General features: G+C 40.7%; 1 protein-coding gene across 2 annotated transcripts in view; it reads left to right on the top strand.

Moving 5' to 3' along the window:
- Window positions 1-7700: 7700 nt before the first annotated feature.
- Window positions 7701-20965, top strand: part of GTF2F2 (general transcription factor IIF subunit 2) — a 148586-nt gene continuing 135321 nt past the window's right edge. The window contains exons 1-3 of one of the 2 annotated variants that reach the window (XM_018556615.1): window positions 7701-7881; window positions 14206-14279; window positions 18245-18263. In XM_018556615.1, the coding sequence (XP_018412117.1) occupies window positions 7813-7881; window positions 14206-14279; window positions 18245-18263 (162 nt within the window). In that variant the 5' untranslated portion in view covers window positions 7701-7812. The remainder of the gene's footprint in view (window positions 7882-14205; window positions 14280-18244; window positions 18264-20965) is intronic. The other variant, XM_018556616.1, reaches the window with a different exon arrangement.

The raw sequence follows: 20965 nt of genomic DNA, 5'->3' as shown, positions 1-20965 counted from the left end.
TGCCTTTTCAGCATATTTTAAGACAACCTATAAATCTGGCTGTGTGGAAGGGTACATAAACCAGTCCCTGACCATAATGATCTCACTACAATTCCTTTTAAATTTCTATGGATGTCTTCATCCATAGAAAGGGAAAAAAATAAAATAGCAATCTCATTACTGGCAGCGTACTTGCCTTTATTAAAATGAGGTGTTTAGGACTGTTTGCCTACAAAGATTTGTAGAAAGAGAGTGACATTAGAAAACTGTTTAATAATGCACATGCGGTGTTTGCAATCTAACTCTGCCTACTCACTTTTTCTTCATTTATTTTAACTTCACTTAGGCTCCATTCACACATAGCGGTAGCGTCTTCAGCATGGTTTTTCGCCTAGAAAACCCGGCGTAATGAAACCGTGCAAACTTTAACATACGCACGGATTCTGGACGTTTGCAGCTATTACTATAGCCGGAACGTGCGGAATCTGCCATAAAATCGTGGTTGCACTATTTTGCCGGACGCACGTTTTTTTTTATCACGTGGCCGCCGCAAAAGTCTGAACAATGTACATTAAAGTGCATTATTTTTTATGTTTAGAGCCGTTCCGTTTGTATTCGTAAAGACAAATAGGCGCTGACAACCACTCCTGTGAAAACATAGCCTTAGCTTATTCTTTTCTAATTTAGATAATCTAACCATCTAGAATGAATCATTTTAAACTTTCTTTATCATTGATTTATGAATTGTTCAGACAGTAGTAATGTTTCTAAAACAAGATAAGATAATCAATAACCTAGCTCTCCTAGGACAGAAGGGTGAAGTACCCATCTGTGATGGTATTTACCAGCCTTCTCACCCTGGGGTGCTTTCTGGCTGTGTCAGGGGTGCCTTATAATTTTCACATATTAGCGCCATGCAATTCCATTGCACATGCAAGCTGTCCACAAGCACCAAGGAAATGCATGACGCTAATCCAGGGCGGGCTGCATCCAGTACCTCCACGAGCATTCAAGAGGACAGAAGAAGACATAAGAAGACTCAGTCGAGACCTGCACCACATCCTTTCCTCTGGCATGCTGCTACAGCTGCACTGTGGTGAAGATTATAAGGTAGGACTCTGATGTGAAGGGGGACGACGACTCTGATGTGAAATGCGGGAATTCTGATGTGGAAGGGGGGGTTCTGATGTGCAGAGGGAGACCCCATGTCGTGGATAACTTCTTTAAATTATATTGCTACTTAGGAAACTACTTTTCCTGAATATTACTAATGAGTTGCAGAGATAAACACATATGTTATCTTATACTCATTTTTGGTTGCCTCCTGAATTTTAAAGTGTATGTTTTTTAGTTTTGAACAGAGAAGGTAAGTGTTAAAACCCCATTAGGTTATTATTGCCATCTGTGTCCCTTTGGGGAGATTTATTTTCACTTCTTGACCTCTGACCCCTCAAGTCTTGTTTTGAATTGTTTTTGGATAAAACAAAAGCTTTGCTGCTGATATCTCCTGAAGTTCAGGGAGAAAAAGGTGGCAGATTATTAAAAAAACAATGGGCTCATTTTTGCCCTTTACGTGGTCAGTCCCCTCGGTGGCTGGCCCAAGCCTGTCAGTTCTGTCATGCTGTTCTATGTGATTATATGTCATTACTGTAAGTGTATGTAAACATTTATGTACCGATGTTCCATTCCTTTCTTTTGAAAATGTAAAAAAAAACAATAAAATACTTTGAAAACAAAAAACAATGGGCAAGTAGGAGTAACATACCCCTCCATGCCAAGCATCTTTACAGATTAGCTCTCAGGTCAGAGTAGGAATGCCTTCCCATTTATTCCCTGCAACTCAGTACTTGACATTACAGGTCACACCACAGAAGCAGAGAAGCTGATCAGTGTTGGCCCAGGAGCGAGTGAGTGAAGACTCATCCCTTTGAGTGAAGGGAATATACTACCGGCTGGAGAGTCTATTGCCAGGTGAGTGGGTGTTTGCTTTTATATAATGCATTATTATATTTTTACTGTTTGTGTTTATATTTTCAAGATATGCACACATAAACTTAACAGATTAAACTATGTACAATGAAATTAAACTAACAGATTGGCGGGATGGGATATCAAGACTTATCTCAGATATTCTGATATTCTGATAAGATATTCTGCATAAGTGCACAAAACTGTATAGTACACTATTTCTTATGGAAAAGAAAAGGCATTATTATATGCATGAAAATGCCTCATGACAACAAGGCTATACTAGTTCCAACCATGTCAACCACACTCTATCATGTATTAGGGGTACCTCTAGCAATGTAGGCTACCTTACAAATTTCAGAACAGAGTTGATAAATTAATCCACTGGATAGTTGAAGAACCAGGAAATCAGAGTGCTCTATCCCTCTATTGCTCAAACCAGGTCCTGAAATAAAGCGCTTAAGTCTACCCCCCAAACCTGACAATTAGTTATAACAGACAGCTTCAGTGACTAATAGGAAGGTGCCAATGCAGTGGTATTGGGCTTAAGCATTTAATCATAGGAGCTGGTTGAGAGCATAGTCTACAAGACGTGTTGTGTTTTCCAGGGCTTTCTAGCTAGCTGCTTTACATATCTACTCCAGTTTACTGTTATTACTTTCCCCCAGCTTGAGATCTCTGGACAAAAATCATATGGGACATTGTAGTGTTTATTATTTGAAAAAGGCAAGGGCAATTTATTATTTGATATGGGGATTTGGCAAGGAACAATCATAAGGAATGGTTACACTTGATCATAAAAAAACAGCATGTTCTTCAAGACAGCATTACAAAAAAGCATTAAAAACAAATAGAAATTCACAGCGCTATTCACAAAAGGGTGAAGAGTTTGGAGAAGACAGGAGAAGTGAACAATCTAGGACAACAAAGCTGAACTGGAAAATGAGCTGAATTGGAGATTTTTTGTCCAAATCAGCTATTTTGGCCTGGATTGTTCTCTTCTCCTGCCTTCTCCAAACAATTCACCCTTTTGTGAATAGCCCTGTCAGATTCAGAACATTCCTTTTCGTATCGTAAATAGTAGACAAAAGTGTGTTCAAACATGTCAAAATATATTAGTTCATAGAACTAATCTCCTGATGATACATCATCATTTTCCTTAGAGATGGACCCATTCTGTATTTTTTCTGAATTTGAATATTTTGCCTGTATTGTCCAATATTTTAATACTGGCAGAAAAGGGAGACAATAGATTTTGCAATATGTACATTAAATAATGAGAGTAATTGTTGTAGCAAATGAGGCATGTAAAAATGCATGTGGTACTCTTCACCCTTTCCAGAGAATTTGTTGTTCCTATAAAACCTCCTTTCACTGAACTGAATGGACCCCCGGCATCATCGGTTGTACCCCATATTTCCCCTTAATTTTCTCTTCTTTCTTTTCCCCATCTTTCTTCTCTTTTCCGCTTTTATGAAGTTTACATACGATTTGCTGCTATGGATCATTTTCATACTGTTCATTTGTCTTCTACACTGTTATGCGTTTATGGAACTTATCTACATGTTCATTATATTTGCATTTTGTAAAACTTTAATAAACTGCGGCTGTTTTATCTACAGTTACCCTTTTTATTCATTCAAGTCAACATTTTCATGACTGCTTTTCAGCACCACTCTTTTCACTGAAATGTCTTTCTCTCTTTTTATATATACATACAGGCATAACAATGTTGCACCTTGCATGTATTTCTGAGGCCATCTGGGCTCTCCTTGATCCCTGGTGTTAATAAAATATCAGCCCAACACGTAAGTGTTTAGTGAAATTTTAACTTTGCTTTGTTCTGTGTTAAAAAGAATGTGGCTTGCAGTGTCTGTGGATACAGACACTGAGGTCACATTCATTAGTGTTGCCCCCTTGGGTCCAGTAAAATGTTTAGTGCTGGGATCACGGGTGTTAGGTATAATGCCGCTTCTAGTGCCCGTGTGTGTATATGCCCTAAGGTGTACCACCTGGCTTCTGGTTGTTCATGGTTAAACTAGAAATGTTGCAGAACTACATAATTCTGCATAATATATAACAGTATTTTACCATGTTGGTTTAATTGTGTTTCACTTTAAAAAAAAAAAACAAGTAATGCTTTATGACAACAACATCTGGTATTCTGTTAGAACATTTGTTCCCAGGTTGCCTGGAGAGAGGGTATAGCAGCTGTGAAGAGATGAGTAGAGGGGCTGTCAAACATCAACCCCTGAGCCATTTATTGCTACTTCATTTCATGTAAGGGTTCTTTCTCCAAAATAGCGCTCACAGATTTCTGTACCTGGCTACAGTCCAGCTGTCATAATATTTTATGACCCATTTTTCCAGTATATTTACATATTGTTACCACAGACACTGCATACAAATAATGTCTGCAAAATTCTGTTTCTATTTTTTATGGGTTTGAAATGTATTCAGTTCAGAGATGAGAAATAAAATAAAATAATGGTATTTAAAATATATAAAAATACTTTTTTTTTTAAACAAATACATTTATAGATGTCAGGTTGGATGTATACAAATTATTTACCTTTTTAAAAAATGTATGCTATAATTAATTAATAATTTCATAATACAGAACACTTATTCAATATTAAATGTGGCTTTGTTATGCAGCAGCTCCTGTGGCGGTGATCAATGTGACTCAACTGCAACACGTGGTCATGGCAGAGCCAGCACTACAATGCCCAATGTTTGCTGTGCAAACGTCAGAATGTAATATGGAGGGTGAAGAAAAACTTGGGGCATACAGGTCACTTCAGGGAATAAACAAATTACGTTTTCATGGTGTGGGAGTCTTTACTTAAATGTAACGCTTTGTTACTCCGCACTCCTGGAAAAAGGGGGAAAATCTGGGGGTCCCTTATTTTTAAAGGTTCTGTGCTTGCCGGGGACCTCAGGGCAGCCTTCTGGGGAGATATATAATCCTGCACTTGTACAAAGCATTAGTAAGACCTCATCTGGAATATGCAGTTCAGTTTTGGGCACCAGTTCACAAAAAAGATTTCAGGGAATTGTAGAGAGTGCAGAGAAGGGTAACTAAACTGATAAGAGGCATGGAGGACCTTAGCTATGAGGAAAGAGTAGGTGAGCGGAATTTGTTCTCTCTTGAGAAGAGGTGATTAAAAGGGGATATGATCACCTTGTATAAATATATAAATGGTTCATATATTGAACTTGGTGCAAAGTTATTCACTTTTATATTTATGCCATTAGAAAGGACAAGGGGGCACTCTGTTTATGGAGAAAAATCTCCTTCGTGGTAAGAGCTGTACAAATGTGGAATAGACTTCCATGGCAACTAGTTTTACACCTTAGTTGATTGTTTAAAAAAATAAAAACCTGAATGCATTGCTAAATGCACAGACTATAACTGGCTTTTATTATTTAAGTAAAAGTAAAACACTAGACATTTTTTCATCTAGGGAATATCTGATTGCCTTAGGTCATTAGGAAGGATTTATTTCCCTTGTTGGGACAAATTGAACCATGCTTTATGAGGGTTTTTTTCACCTTCCTTTGGATCAACTGTGGGGTATAGGGTCCTGTAGTTGCAGGGTGTTTTAATATATGTATTTAATTTTAAAATACATTAAAAATGCAGTCCTTGGTGTTACAAGTGGGCAGTTACGAGCCCAAATGCTGTTACATGGGTGGTGGTGCATTGCAGTGTACAGATATCAAGTATCAAATGTGTGACATTGGCATATGATCTTTGTAGAGTGGCAGCAGGGATTGTGCTGCTGGACAGCAACACCAATAAATCAAGTCACCAGGGAGAACAACACAGTGTGAGAAGAGGCTTCTATGATTTGTTTGCTCTAATATCTTCCTCTTTTGTTACCTTGTTCTGTGAAAAGGAGGTCACTCTGTTGTTAGACTGGATAAAGATGCTAAAAAAAAGTTAATGCACACTGCGAAGACCATGTTGCTGTCATAGGAATGACTAATTATAGCCAGCAGTGGTTGAGACCCTTTTTGTATGGAATACAAAAGCAAAAATGTTTCCCAGCACACTTACCGGGCAGCTTGCAAAAAAAACAATTACCCTGTCTAACTTTTAGGGTTAAACACAGAGGTTTTAGTTGCACAACGTTTGCAAAATGTGCTCCAAGATAGAGGCTTTTGTGGATTAGAGGTAGAACCAAACTACACAGATGGACCTTGACGAGGCAAACATTTCCATATTGTTGGGATTACCATTGCCTTTTTTTTCTTTCTCCATCCCTTTCCCCTGATTGCTATTCAAAGTGATGTCGTGTACCAACATGTTGTACTTTGTTTATTTAAAAATGAAAAAGACATTTAAGATAAATGTTCCTTTATTAAATGTGGAATATCAAGTCATTAAAAATTGTAAATATTTACGACAGCCAGTGTGAAAATGATGCTTCCTCCTGCTAACCAACAATGTAAGGGGCATGCTTTCTTCCACTGACCACTAATGGTGGTCACACAAATTCTTCCTACTGGCTGCCAAGGTTAGGGACATTCAGCATTTGCCTTACGTTGATATGAGTAAAAAAAGAAATGCATTTTAATGCTGGCCTGTGGAAAAATTACCTTTAAATTGTTGACCAGTGAGAACAATACTCCATACAATGGTGGTTAGTGGGGAACAAAACTCTTTATTTTGGTAATTAGTAGAAGGAAATTAATTGGGAATTAGTGGGACGAATGCTCCTTAAATTAGTGGTCAATATATTGGTTACCCTATATTGATCATTCTATTGGTTACCTTATATTGGTAATTAGTGGGAAGACAAAATGCTCCTTTCATAGGAAATCGGTGGGACGAAGGCTCCTTAAATTTGTGGTCATTATATTGGTTACCTTATACTGATCATTGTATTGGTTACATTATATGGTAATTAGTGGAAGGACAAAATGCTCCTTTCATTGGGAATATAAATACATTTGTGGTCATTGGGAGTAAGAATGCCCCCTTTCTTTGGTGGTCAATGAGAGGAGAAATGTATTGGTGGTCAGGGAATGTTCCTTATATTTGTGACCATTGGAAGGAAAAATGTTCCTTAAATTGGTGATGGATAGAAGAAAGAATGTCTCCATATATTAGTGGTCAGTGGCTGCAGCCTAAAACAGATGTGAATGGGGCCTTAAACAGGCTATTTTTGTGCCAAACACATGTGAAAAAGTTTTAAGGTGGTATTGGTGTAAAGAAAGGTGCCTCTTTGTGTGCGGCAAATTCAACTGTAGTAGCCCAACACTTCTCAGCTGATGTTATATCTGCTATAGATGAATTTGTCAAATAAAAGACACCTTGCACTACCACTGGCGGAACTACCAGGGTTGCGGCAGTCACATGTGCGACCAGACCCTGGCATTCCACCACTTGGGGGGCGGAAAGAAAGAAGCGGAACAAGTAACCTCCGAGGCAGGTGGTGCCTTCATGGTTTCTTGCATCGGGGCCCTGAAATGTTTAGTTATGCTTCTGGTAAGGCGCATAATTCATCCTGATTGCATAGCCACACATGCACATTCTCTGTGTATAAAACATTGTTAGTCAGCTATAAAAACACATATAATAATAAGTTCCAAACATTCCTATATCTTCAGATTCTTTATTAGTAGGCTGCTAACTAAGTGGGAGCATCAGCACTCCAGTTATAGTAATCCTAAACTGATTAGAGAGCTGGCAGCACTATGACTGACATCCAGCAGAGGGCTGCATGAACGCTCCCGGAAGTGTGTCCCACACCGTGCTCCGTACTCTAGTGTGCACCGGCTCTTGGTCTTCCCCGTGTGTGTTGTGTCCGACAGTAGCGGTGTACGTGTGTGTTGTGAGGAGACAAAAGTGTCGATATGGCGTCAGATAAGGGGGAGCTGGATCTGAATGGAGCCAAACAGAACACCGGCGTATGGCTGGTGAAGGTGAGGAAGGCCACAGACGTCGCTGATTAATTGTTGTGACAAAGAATGAGATCTTATATACTTTTATTAGAGGGATATCTGCTCTTCCCCTTCTTCCTTTACAGCTCTCCTTCTTGTGTGTATATGTGTATAAGGGATTACTGTTCAACCACCACCACCAGCAGCATTAGAACTACTGTTAACACACGTTTGTATTATTTTTTCATAAAGCATCACCGCATGCTGTAGTGATGTACAAGAAAGGATAGTTAGTGTGGATATATACAACATTTTCAATAGCAAGCCTACTGTTAAATATAACAGATGATGTTACAATCAATCAACGTAAGGTAATCGGGGATGTCTGAAGACGCGGGTTTTGAGGATGTGCGTAAGCTCTTGTTTACATCTCTGCGATGCGGGAGCATGTGCAGGTGGATTCTAGTCCTGACATGCAAGTATGCACAGCCTACTTACAAGTGTGCCCTTCCCAAGCACTTCTGCAACCTTTTTCATGTTCTGTAAATCCTCTTTGGCCATTGGGTGGTCACTGATGATGTGCATGAGCACAGGAGGTATATCTTCCCCAGAATCAGGACAGGAAGAAGTGAAAGAGTCAGGGCACGGAGGAAATCATCATTCATTGGGGTAGAAAAGAAAACAGTGGACAGATGATAGAGGAGGCTAAGCATGATCTTGAATAAGTAGTATGTAAAGATGAGGCTGGGCTTGGTATGAACCAAGTTCGCCCAAGCCTGCTCAAAACCCTGACTTCCTCCTGACCCAATCTGTTGCTGAGAGGTGCATTCTCCACCCTGCAGCTACATGGCACAGAAAGGCGGGGAAAGCCCCCCTCATCAACTGCTGACCCTGATTGGGTTAGGAGGAGGGGGTGGCAGTCAGAATTTTGAGTAGACTTGGGTGAACTCAGGCAAACTGGGTTTGCCCCAAGCCCAGCTCATCTTTAGTAGTATGTATTGTGGATGGTGGAATCTTGGACAGGGCTGAGCCATCACGTACTGTAAGCAGCTGGAGCACTTAAATATAAGCTCTGCTCCAGACAAAACTTTTTTCTCTTTCATTCATTGAAGAACACAGCAAAGATCAGTAGTTCTTGTACCACTGGATTATACTGTCACTTGCAGGAGTAGGACCCTAGGCACAAAAGACAACCTAGGGGTGACCCCCACGTGCTAACACAGCCTCAGTTTTTTACCTAGCGTCAAGGAGTAAGGCTGTTAGAGTCCATGCTGTAATTCTCTTTTTTTTCAATCAACAGCAGGCTGGGTGACAAGCAGGATGTCTATAGATCCTTGTAGTGTTCCCCAGTCCTGCCAGCGAGCACATGCAGTTCCTCGCTGTCGGGTTCGGCTGCGATGGCTCTGCATTTTGGCAGAACGTCCCGTGAGGAGTTTCTCCAGGTACACATACTGTATGACCGGCTGTTCCTGACCAACTAGTCCCAGTGTCCCTTTACAGGCAAATGGCACTGTGGTTCTGGCCAGAGGTTTCCAGTTTTTCCCTGGATGTGGTCCTCCCATTGTGGAGCTCTCTAGGGGACCTTTCTCCCCCACCAGTGCAGTAATTATGCAGTTTGTGGGGGCTTTTTGCTGCTTGGGTTGGGGCTGCCATTGGGTGTGTGCACATGTGGAGGATTTGCCCTATCCATGGCTACTGGCCCAGGAGGTGAAGGGCACTAGTTCTGTGACCTGTTCTGTGTGAGCGGGGCTGCCCGGGTGTCTTTTTCTACTGGGGGCATGGAGGTCCCAGACTTTTTAGCTTGTGGCCACGACTTTGCGGCCTAGTCTGGGTTGGGAGCCGCAACCTTGCTTTTTGTGCTTTGCTTGCCTTGTCCATGTTCTGGGAAGGTGATGTGACCTATGCTTGGCCCCTGGCGTAGTGGGGTGGGTGGCGCAGATGGTTGTACTGGCTGCTGTGGCTTTGGAACCACAGCCGCCGCATTGGATAAGAGCATACGGCCCTTTACTACAAGTTGTTTCTGCCCATGCAAAAGGAAGTTTGAGCCGCGGCTCGGTGGCCTATTCCTGTCCAGGAGCCGCAGCTGCCATCTTTGTTTTGGGCTTTCTGTTGATATTTTGTGTCGCTTCCTGCCGCTCAACAAGATGTTCAGTCATATGTGGGGGTGTGTCCCTTTCCTCTTGGGACAAGCTGCTGGCTTTCCACATCTTAGGGGCTCCCAGACAGTGGGCAAGTGGATGTATGTTTCTCAGCTCTGGGTCAGTGAGTGTCTCTCTGGGACCACTCTCATTGCTGCGCAGCCTGGGTTAGTAGTGGCTGGTGGTTAGGATGTCCTGCAAGCTCTGTTTTACGTAAGGGGTCTTTCTCTATCTGGTAGCGGGCTTGTGTGTCTTTTGGTGGCTGTTTTTTCTGTTACCAGACTGGTCCCGCCGACACGCCTACCGTTATGTCCCTTACTCCCGTCCCTGGGTCTGGCTCTATTTTGGATTCTTCTGTATCTGCTAGCACCCCTTTTTCTTGAAGTGGTTTCTTTGGCTATGGATGGCTTTGTGATGCACACTGAGCTTGCGTTGTCTCACGGTCCTGCCAGGAAGCATCAAGCATCTGCTTCTCCTGCTCTGTCGTGGAGTGTTTAAACCTTGAGGAGAAACCTTCAGTGGTGGTTGACCTGCCTGGTACTTCTGATCTTGAACAGGTTTTTTTTGGTAGTGATGAGGAAGCCTTCATGTCCGTGATTCGAAAGGAGACAGAGTTGGTCTCTGTGCTGATTAAGTCAGTGAGGGAGATTCTTAAGTTGGAGGATGTACTGGATTTTTCCAGGGAACCCCCGTTACCTTTCGTAAAGTTTTCCGCATCATTCTTTCTTTGAGTTCCTTTTACAAGGAGTGGAAGTGTCCCACTAAGTCCTTTACAGCTCCTTAGTGCTTCAGTGTTTTCTATTCTTTTGAGGATGCCGCTTAAGACGTGGGCACCTGCACCAACTGGTCAGGATTATCCATCTTTTCTGGATCCGAGAGAATGTCGCTCCAGCCTATGTTGAGCTTGCAAATCAAATAGTTCAGGATCTTAATCATCTTTGTAATGCTGCCTTGGATGCCGGGCCCCTGGTGCCTAAACTTTCGTTATTAGTGGTGGTCATTCAGAGACCGTCGCAGCCGGGACGGATCCCGACATTACTGTCGAGATCCACCCAGCTGCGTGAGTGACAGCGGGCTCTGGCTATCTAGAGGTGGAGCTAGCTGTACCCGCCCCCATCCGTTCCTCTAGTCAGCGCTGGAGGATCAGAGTGGGGAGCAGGGGAATCCCCTGCAGGGAGCCATGACTGACAGTCACTGCTCTCTGCAGGGAGATGATCGAGAAGTGAGCGAACGATGGTATGTGTTTGCTTACATCCAGATCTATTGAGCCAACGTGTGACAGTTTAATTGTCGCACGTCGGCTCAAATTATGAGGATTAAGTGATTTTCACTCACCTCATAGTTCTCCTTTAGTACTCTACAAAAGGGACTTTGACTAGGAGAGGGAAAGACCCAGCCAGGCTCTGTTGTATGTCATGTGTGCTGATAGGAGTAGAGCCAAAGGGACAACCTCTTCACTATGCTGCTGCTTTTTTGTTGTCCGGTCATTAGGGGTTTTTAACCAAGGTGTGATGCCTCTGGTGTGTAGATTAAGGACCTGTGTGGGCTGTCTGTCAGTTGTGTTTGGATATAGGTTATTCTGTAAATGGATATTGTGCTATTTAGGTACTAGATAAAATACATGTTTAGGACTGGATTGGTTTAACTTTGTATATTGTATTAAACCAAAACTCCACAGGGCTAATTCCCCCAGGTGTTCTGACACCTCACCACTTCTCATAATTCAATCACCATATACCTTTAGTATTTTTGGGGTTTTATGAGCCATCAGACTCCAAATAATTTACAAACTGTTTATTACTACAATTACTTAAGATCCATATACAACATTAAAAACAGTTTTTGCATACATGATTCCCCTCAATTCTACCTTCTGCTGCCACATATACACTGAGTGGCCAGTTTATTTTGACCACCAGACGTTTGTAGGCAAATAAGCTATAATTTCGCGCTGAAGTTGCTTAGAGGGCCAGACCATTATAAATAGGGAAGCAGGTTGTTTACCACGACAGTAGAAGTGATTTTTTTCTGAAGATATGTGTAAACAACGCGATTTAACAGCCTTTGAACGTGGGATGATTGTTGGCGCGAGCCATGGAGCGAGTATCAGCAAAACAGCAGAATTTGTTAAATGTTCAAGAGGGGCTCATTGTTAAAGTGTTTAAAGACTGGACTGTCAGCCGAAAATCTGTGTCTGAACGTGCGAATTGTGGCCGTCAGCGACTAGTCAATGTTAGGGTAGAACGGAGAGTGGCAAGACTGGTACAAGACAACAGAAGGGCAACAGTGCAGTGTCAGATTCCTCGCATCACCTTTCAACATCTCATGGAGTCACGAGGCGGCCCAACGAGGTCATCTCATGGAGTCATCTCGTGGCCCAACGAAGTACTGATGGGGTGGTCATAATAATCTGGCCACTCAGTGTACAATATACATATAGTGTTCATTTGCATCCATAATACTTATTTTGTTTTGATATAGTGCAGTCCATTTTTGTGGATATATTCTTCTGTACTTCTTCAGGGAACAGGAGGCAATTATCTATTGCAAACAGTAGATTGCATTGTCATTTATCAATTGTAGCACATTAACATCTCCATTACCATGTGTACGTCTATAGGGCAATCATAAGGTCTACTTTGCTCTTGCCTACTGGAATGCTACTGGAATGTTTAAAGACAAGTATGGATTTGTTTCGGGAAGTGCAGATCTACTGGTCTTTACTCTCCCAAAGGATAGTAGTGGGACCACAGGGATAAACAGGATGGAGATTCACTTTTATACTCTCTTCTTGTTCCTCAAATATTTCTCAGTATATCATTTACGTATTGTGGGGATCACTACCATCAGTGATTGTCAATCCATATCTCTCCATATTATATATTGTACAATGGGTTTCTTTAAAATGGGAAGGTTGGAAGCACATTGGTGTAAGAGGTTAAAATGGCATATTATGTGGTGAGTAGCACAAACATTTGTCTTTTGACAGAGTTGGAATACGGATAGATATGGATTGACAATCGCTGATGGTAGAGATCACCACAAAACGTAATGGATATAGTGAGAAATATTTGAGGAAAAAGAAAATAGTATAAAAGTGAGCCTTTTATCCTGTGGTCCCACCGCATCCTTTGGGAGAGGGGAGACCTGTAGACCTCCACTTCCCGAAACTGATCCATATTTGTCCCTATACATTCTAGTAGGCAAGAGCAAAGTAGACCTCATGATTGCCATATAGATGTACACATGGTAATACAGATGCGAATGTACTACAATTGATAAATGACAATGCAAAAAATTGATCATATGTTTGTAATGGATAATTGCCTCCTGTTCTCTGAGGAAGCACAACAGCAAAATGTGTCGGGGACAACGAATGCCAGCCACAGTGGAGAAAGAACAGAAGAATATATCCACAAAAATGGACTGCACTATACCAAAACAAAAAAAATAAGTATTATGGATGCAAATGAACACTATATGTATATTGTATATGTGACAGCAGGAGGTAGAAATTAGGCAAATCATGTATGCAAACACTGTTTTTAATGTTGTATATGTATTTTAACTAATCGTAGTAATAAACTGTTAATTATTTGGAGTCTGATGCCTCATAAAACCCCAAAAAACTAAGGTATATGCTGATTTAACTTTGTATGTAAAATGGAAGTCTTCAAAAGGGAACCTTTTTGTGTTATAAGGAAACCTGCATATGTTTGCTTTGCTCAATGGACATGCATGTAAAATACTGTATTGTCTTTATATAATGATGAACATTTGTTTAATAAAATGCAGTTTAAGTAACCAACAATTTTATTAAACGAAGGAGTTGACGACTATATGATATTGCTTTGGTGGTGTCAAGTGCCGAAATGTTCTGCTGGCGTCCGGTTTACCCTTTGCAGATATATGATTGGAGATTGGCACTGAGCAGATAAACACTGAGATGCTTTGATGCTTTTCCCATTTATTCCACAAATGTTTCTTTTGAAATTCAAATAGAACAGACATCTATCAGCTGAACAAGGCGCTGACTAAATATAGCATTTTTCGACATTTACATTTTGAAAGAACAAACACTTGGGTTATCTGCATTTCTAAACACTGTCATCATTTTTTGTTTACATAGAAGTAAGTATTGCAGAAAAGTTTTCAGGGGTAAGTGGGTGTCGTATTTTGTTTTTGTAAAGCTGTTAAATGAATGTGTTTTTTTTTTTTTTCTCTTCAGCTTCCGAAATACTTGGCACAGCAGTGGGGAAAGGCCACAGGAAGGGGTGAAGTGGGAAAGCTTAGAATTGTCAAGTAAGCCTTTTTCCCCTCAGTTGACATTTACTGCTGACGTCAAGCCTTGACTATATGGTTGAAGTGGATATTTTGTGTTGCTATTATGTACTTTTTGAGTGAACATTTCTATATTTTCTTACTTTAACTATCTCTGAGGTTTAAATGATTAGGTCACCAGTTTATTTGGAGAAAATCTGTAATTGTAGGATTAAAACATTTCTCCTTTTAACACATGTTTACAAGACACTGTTATTTCTTCCTTAAAGTTGTTATTGTTGGTCTAAGCCAGTTTTTGGTTATAAATAATGTCCCGGTTTGGCCTAACGTATAACAGCTCTTTTAAAATACATAGTTGAAGAATGTCACCAGCACACCAAATAAGTGTTCATTTATTGAGGAATGCCGTCTCATTTTCAAGCGTTCTCGGGGCCATGTAGGGTCCCCTTCATCAGGTTCAGAGATGACAGCCTGTATGCACAAATGCCTGTTATTTGTACATGTTCTGTTACGTTATAAAAATGAAAATAAATCCCCCCCCATCCCGAAAAAATGGGCATCAAGGATCCCTCTAGATATTCAGTCTACTTTTACGTAACTGACCGCAAGCATTTGGGTTGGGTGGATGTGTGGCTGGGCAAAGCCTAGCTACACTGAAACTTTTCTGGTTGTAAAATTATAAGAAGAGTTATTTGCAATTTTCTCAACCCTTCAGTTTCCTCTCCTTTTTTTTTTCTTCTTCTTCCACCCCCTTTCTATTCTTGTTCCCTGTCCCCTTTCAAGTTGTTGTGGTCATTATCCTCCTAATCATCATCCTCTAGGAAACTGGAAAACTTCCCAAGATCCACCGCCATACCTTATGTTAGGGATACAGTCCTTTGAGGCTAGAAGGCCTTGTTGACTCCTCTCCAAACATAACATTTATGGTTTTTGACCATAAAGTCTAATTTTGATCTGCTCACTCCAATTGAATTTGTTTCAGAAGTTTTAAGGCTTCTCTATGTGCTGTTTGGGGTATTGTAAGCAGGCTGTTTTGCAGCATTGGTGTAGCCTTTTATATTTAAGTCTGCACATCTTCTATTTGAATAGTATGCTATAAAAAGCTAAAAGCCCTTTCTTACACTCCTTCTGGTGGAACCCGGGGGAATGCAGAGCAGCCCGAATCTTGCAAAAAGATACGCTTGCACTGGACAGAAATATTCTCTTGCAAATTTTGTAGTACTTATCATTAAGTATATAACTTTTTTTTTTTTTTTCTTGGGTCATTTTTTAAAGTACTATTAAGCAGGCATTTTTACAGAAGGAGGGGCCCCAAAACTAATGAGCAGACCTCTCCTTTTACTTCAAGGTGCGGTTTAAGGACCCCTTACAGTTTACATCTGGTTCTGTGGGATGCCACTTTTTACTTAGAAGATGAAGATGATAATCACCAGAACTCAAGTAGTAGCATTTTATCCTTGTGCTTATTTATTGGAGCACAAGGATTAAATGTGACTACTTGAATGCTGGTGATCTTTATCTTCTACAAGTTTGATACACACGGCGTCATCCGCAACTATCACTGCGAGCACCACGCTTGTTCAGATCCAATCGCTGTAAGGAGTGCAGGGAATACATCCACAAGGCTTGAAAAATTTTAGGGTGTCTCACCAGTCAAAAATGTCACCAGTCAGCATGACCGGACTATAGCCTTGCAATTTAAGTTAAAATTTTATAGGGACAGATAGAACTTTCTTTTGGAGATATATAATCACCACACCATGCAAAAAGTACCGTAAATGTAGAGAAAAAAAAATGTTCCATACGTTATGTTAACATTTATTCTTACCCATATTTTTGGTAAAACATAAAAGACGGGGTCACGTCGGGTAAATAGACACCAAACATGTCAAGTCTTAAAATTGTGCGCGCCCAGAAAATGGCAAAAAACGACCACACCGAAAATTGACCATAGGGGACGCTTTAAACGCTTTTACTGCTCATCAGTGATTGATGGCCCTAAAAGTATTGCTCTCACTCCGACATTAGCAGCAATATGTAACATGTGCGGCACAATAGGCGCGATGGTCGTTTTCGCACGTAGGTGCACCCGACGCATGTTTGCGTGTGTATGTGGGGAGCGGGGGACGTACAAAAAAAAGAGTTTTTTTATGCATCTTTAATTTTTTGAATTTTTTTTAAAGACGCTTATCTTTATTGCTATCACATAGGGGGCTAAGAATGACAGGTCCTCTTTATGGAGACATCAGAGGTCTCCAAGAGAAGCTGATGAACCGATCTCCCTTTGATCTCCTGTCACAGAGCAGCCGTGCCGGTCCCAGCCGCACCGGGCACAGCGGATCTCGGGAACGGCACTGACAGCGGCTGCTAATACAAGTGATTGGGCGTCTCTAGAGATCACTTGAATGTAAAGCTCCTCGTCCGGCTTTGCCGTCCTTTATTTTTGTTGAAATAAAGTGTGACCAGAGGGTCTCTTTAACATTTTCTTTTTACTGTCAGCACAACACTTTGAATAATTAATTTTGCCCTTCCAAATAGTTTGCAATATGTGTTGGGGATGGGGATGCATATGTCCCTTAAAATGTCAATTTGAGAAAAAACCCCTCTATACATTTGTGTTCCCGTTTACACAACCTACCGAAAAATTATTTAAAAAAAATTCTTACCTTTTTTAGATGTTTTGTTGTAGCAGGCAACATGGCTGATTCCAGGTTTTTCTGAGCATCTTCACCTCTTAAGAAAGACTTTGTATTGAAATTTGAGTATTGTGTTCCTCTCATTACTGAACAATGGAAAAGCCAGGGTTGTAATCCTCTTACCCCCCTCACAGCCCCTCTTAACATTACAAAGGAGAAATGCACAGAAATTGTAACCCTTAAGAAGCCAAGAAACCCCTACGCCAGGTCAAAGCACTGCATTTAAACAGCCATTATTAAAATAATTTTTAGCTTATGCTATGCAAATGGGAACATGTAACAAATATAAAATGTGTTATCCTGATTGGGCTGCAGACGTAGAAACGCACTTTGTCTCCATATGCAATACATGGTACTCTGCTAATAAAGTGCTTTTCAATTGACACATCTTTCAGTTTTTACAGACTGATTTTTTAGCAAGTGACTTAATATTTGCTATGACTGTTGAATAATATTTATTTATATATTGCTGCAATACCAATAACTGAAATGCAGACAGAGTAAATGTAAATGATCAAAGTGGTACACTGGTTTGGGCTTGTGTTGATGGCTGCACTACACAGCCAAAAGTTTGAGGAAACGTTACCATCGCACTGGAGGAAGCTTCTGTATAAATATAACTGCTCCAAAGGGGCATTTACACTTTAATGCCCATGGCTTTATATATGATGTCCACCAAACTCATATAGGTGTGATGTTCAGGTGTCCATAAAGTGTATTAAAGCACAGTTAAAGAAAAGGCAGGAAAAGGGCATTCTCCATTGAAAGTTGCTTTTCTGTTGAAGAATGAATGTGTTTTTAAAAATAATTTAATAGGCATAAACAATTGAAATTTGAAATGTTATTTAGCTGGTTTCACTGCTTTCCAAGATAAGGCATTAGATCTGCAGTCTAGTGTGTGGAGCGTTCCAGTCAAAGCCATACCAACTGTTACCCAAAATTGAGCTTCTACTGTTATCTTTCCGGTCCTATAGTCTCCTACACAGAAGACATGTATTTTTTATTTTTCTCGTGCTGAAGGCGGAGTAAAGCAGTGTTAGTGTAAATGACTGCCATGCTACTTCCTTTACAGTGTGTTGATATAAATGTCCGGTCTCTCATCCGTACTCCTTCATGTAGCCTTTGGGTGAACGCTTTATGTTCTTAGTCTCCCTCTTTTTTCAGTGTTTACACTTGTTATTCTTCTGTGATGGCTTTTCATGTTTTTGCATGGTCTTCCTAATATCTTGTTCGTTACATTTATTTACGTATTTTCCCCAGTAATGTATTATTTTCATTTCTTTTCTACAGAAACCAAGGAAAGACAGAGGTAAGTTTAGTTTCTATTAAACATTGTATGCAATGATAAAGTAATTTTATAATGTGTAAATCTTCTTGTGTCTTCAGGAAGCGGCAAAATATGTGTAGTGTTTTTTATGTAGGTTTGCTGTTGGGTAAAGTGTTTGTATACCCCCAAACGATAAAAGTATATGTACTTGTATACCTCTCAATGTATTTGTTTCCTGCCATCTTTGTGTGTGTATGCTCGGCATTGTAACCTTGTCATGTTTGCTTTCAGCCAGGGCTTTGTCTATTTTTAGAGCACCAAGATGTTTCCCCAGTAGTGCCTCCATTGACATCAACTTTCCCCCTGTGCTGTCCTGTTCCTGTATTAATGGTTACGCAGTTAGGAGCAAAGATGCGCCCTGGGAATCGTGGGACATTTCACATGATAAATAACTTCCGTGCATTACGTATGCTCCTGAACGGAATGTTTAGTAAAGGGGACGGCTTCTGTTCATTGAGACATCAGGCGTCTCCTGCCCTCTTCTCCAGGCAATCAAGCGCATCATTTACCGTGGTCCTATGGTTCCTGGAGGAGCAAGAGAGCCTGGGAACCATGCAGGGGAAGGCGGCTCCTTTATAGCCCTGTAAAAATAATTGGGAAGCTCTACAGCTGCCCAGATCACTTACTGGATAGCTGGGTGGCGGCTAAACAAAACCATAACACCACTAGCAACTGCTACTGCAGCCATGGGGTTGTTTTAACCACTTTGATGTCAAGTGGTCAAGATATTTCTCAACTCCTCCTGTGTATAGGGGTACTACATGTGTGAGACTTTCTGTTAATAAACCATTCAATAAAAGAACAACCCGCTTGGATATAGTATTGATGTCATAGAGCACAATTTGTAGACAAGATAATAAGTAAAGCATGTTGGTCAAGTGTTCTTCCCAGCAAGATTAAACCTTATCCAGTTGAAAGAGGCCACTGCCATCAGGGAAAACAGTTTCTATGAAGGGGTGTACTTGGTCAGCAACAATGCTTTAAGCAGGTGGTTTGTGTCAAAGTAACATCCACATGAATGGCAGAACCCAAGGTTTTCCAGCAGAATATTGCCCAAAGCATCACATTGCATCCGCAAGCATGCCTTCTTCCCATACTCCATCCTGGTGCCGTCTCTTCACCAGCCATCCACATGACGTAAATGAAAACATAATTCATCAGACCAGGCCACCTTCTTTCATTGCTCTGTGGTCCACTTCTGATGCTCAAGCGCCCATTGTCGGCGCTTTTGGTGGTGGACTAGAGTCAGCATGGGCACCCTGATTGGTCTGTGGCTACACAGCCCCATATGCAACAAACTGCAATGCACTGTGTGTTCACACGCCTTTCTATCAAAACCAGCATTAACTGTTTCTGCAATTTGAGTTTCAGTAGCTCTTCTATTGGATCGGAATACATCGGCCAGCCTTCGCTCCCCATGTGTATCACTGAGCCTTGGCCTTACCATAACCCTGTTGCCAGCTTTTTCTTCCTTGGACCAATTTTGGTAGGTCCTGACCACTGCAGATCTGGAACATCTCACAAAAGCTGCAGTTTTGGAGTTGCTCTGACCCAGTCGTCTAGCCTTCACAATTTTGCCCTTGTCAAACCCGTTCGAATCCTTACGCTTGTAAAATTTTTCTGCTTCCAATACACCAACTTCAGGGACAAAATGTTAACCTCCTGCCTCATATATCCCACCCCTTGCCAGCTGCGTTGTAATGAGAAAAAAATGTTATTCACTTCCTTTCAGTAGTCATAAAGTTATGGACACACAGTGAGGAAAATTAGTTATTTGATCCCCTGCAGATTTGTAAGTTTGCCCACTTACAAAGAAATTAAAGGTTTATAATTTTTATCATAGGGGTATTTTAAATGATAGATACAGAATATCAACCGAAAATCCAGAAAACACACATGATACAAATGTTATAAATTGAGTTGCAGTTGAGTGAGTAAAATAAGTATTTGATCCCCTACCAACCAACAATAATTCTGGCTCCTCCCACAGACTGGCTATGTGGTACACAGATTAGTCCTGTCAATTTAAGAAGGTGCTCCTACCGACAACTTGTTATGTATATAAAAGACACCTGTCCACAGAATCTTTCTTCCATTCAAACCTCACCACCATGGCCAAGACCAAAGAGCTGTCAAAGGGTTCATGACAATGACCCAAAACATACAGCCAAGCCATTTTCCAGACCTTAATCCTATAGAAAATGTATGGAGGGAGCTGAAACTTCGAGTTGCCAAGCGGCAGCCAAGAAACCTTAAGGATTTAGAGAAGATCTGTAAAGAAGTGTGGACCAAAATCCCTCCTGAGATGTGTGCAAACCTGGTAACCAACTATAAGAAACGTCTTACCTCTGTGCTTGCCAACAAAGGTTTCTCCACCAAGTACTAAGTCATGTTTTGCTTGGGGATCAAATACTTATTTTACTCACTAAACTGCAACTCAACGTATAACACTTGTATCATGTGTTTTTTTTTTCTGGATTCTTGGTTGATATTCTGTTTCTTTCATTTAAAATACACCTATGATAAAAATTATAGACCTTTTAATTTCTTTGTAAGTGGGCAAACGTACAAATTCTGCAGGGGATCAAATAATTATTTGCCACACTGTAAAAAATAATAATATATATCTATATATACTGTATGTATGTATGTATATGTGTGTGTATGTGTATATATATATATAT

Source organism: Nanorana parkeri, unplaced genomic scaffold (genome assembly GCF_000935625.1).
Source record: "Nanorana parkeri isolate BGI_ZX_2015 unplaced genomic scaffold, ASM93562v1 scaffold243, whole genome shotgun sequence".
Lineage (NCBI taxonomy): Eukaryota > Metazoa > Chordata > Amphibia > Anura > Dicroglossidae > Nanorana > Nanorana parkeri.
Note: the sequence above shows the minus strand (reverse complement) of the source record. Positions and strands in the feature narration are given on the sequence as shown.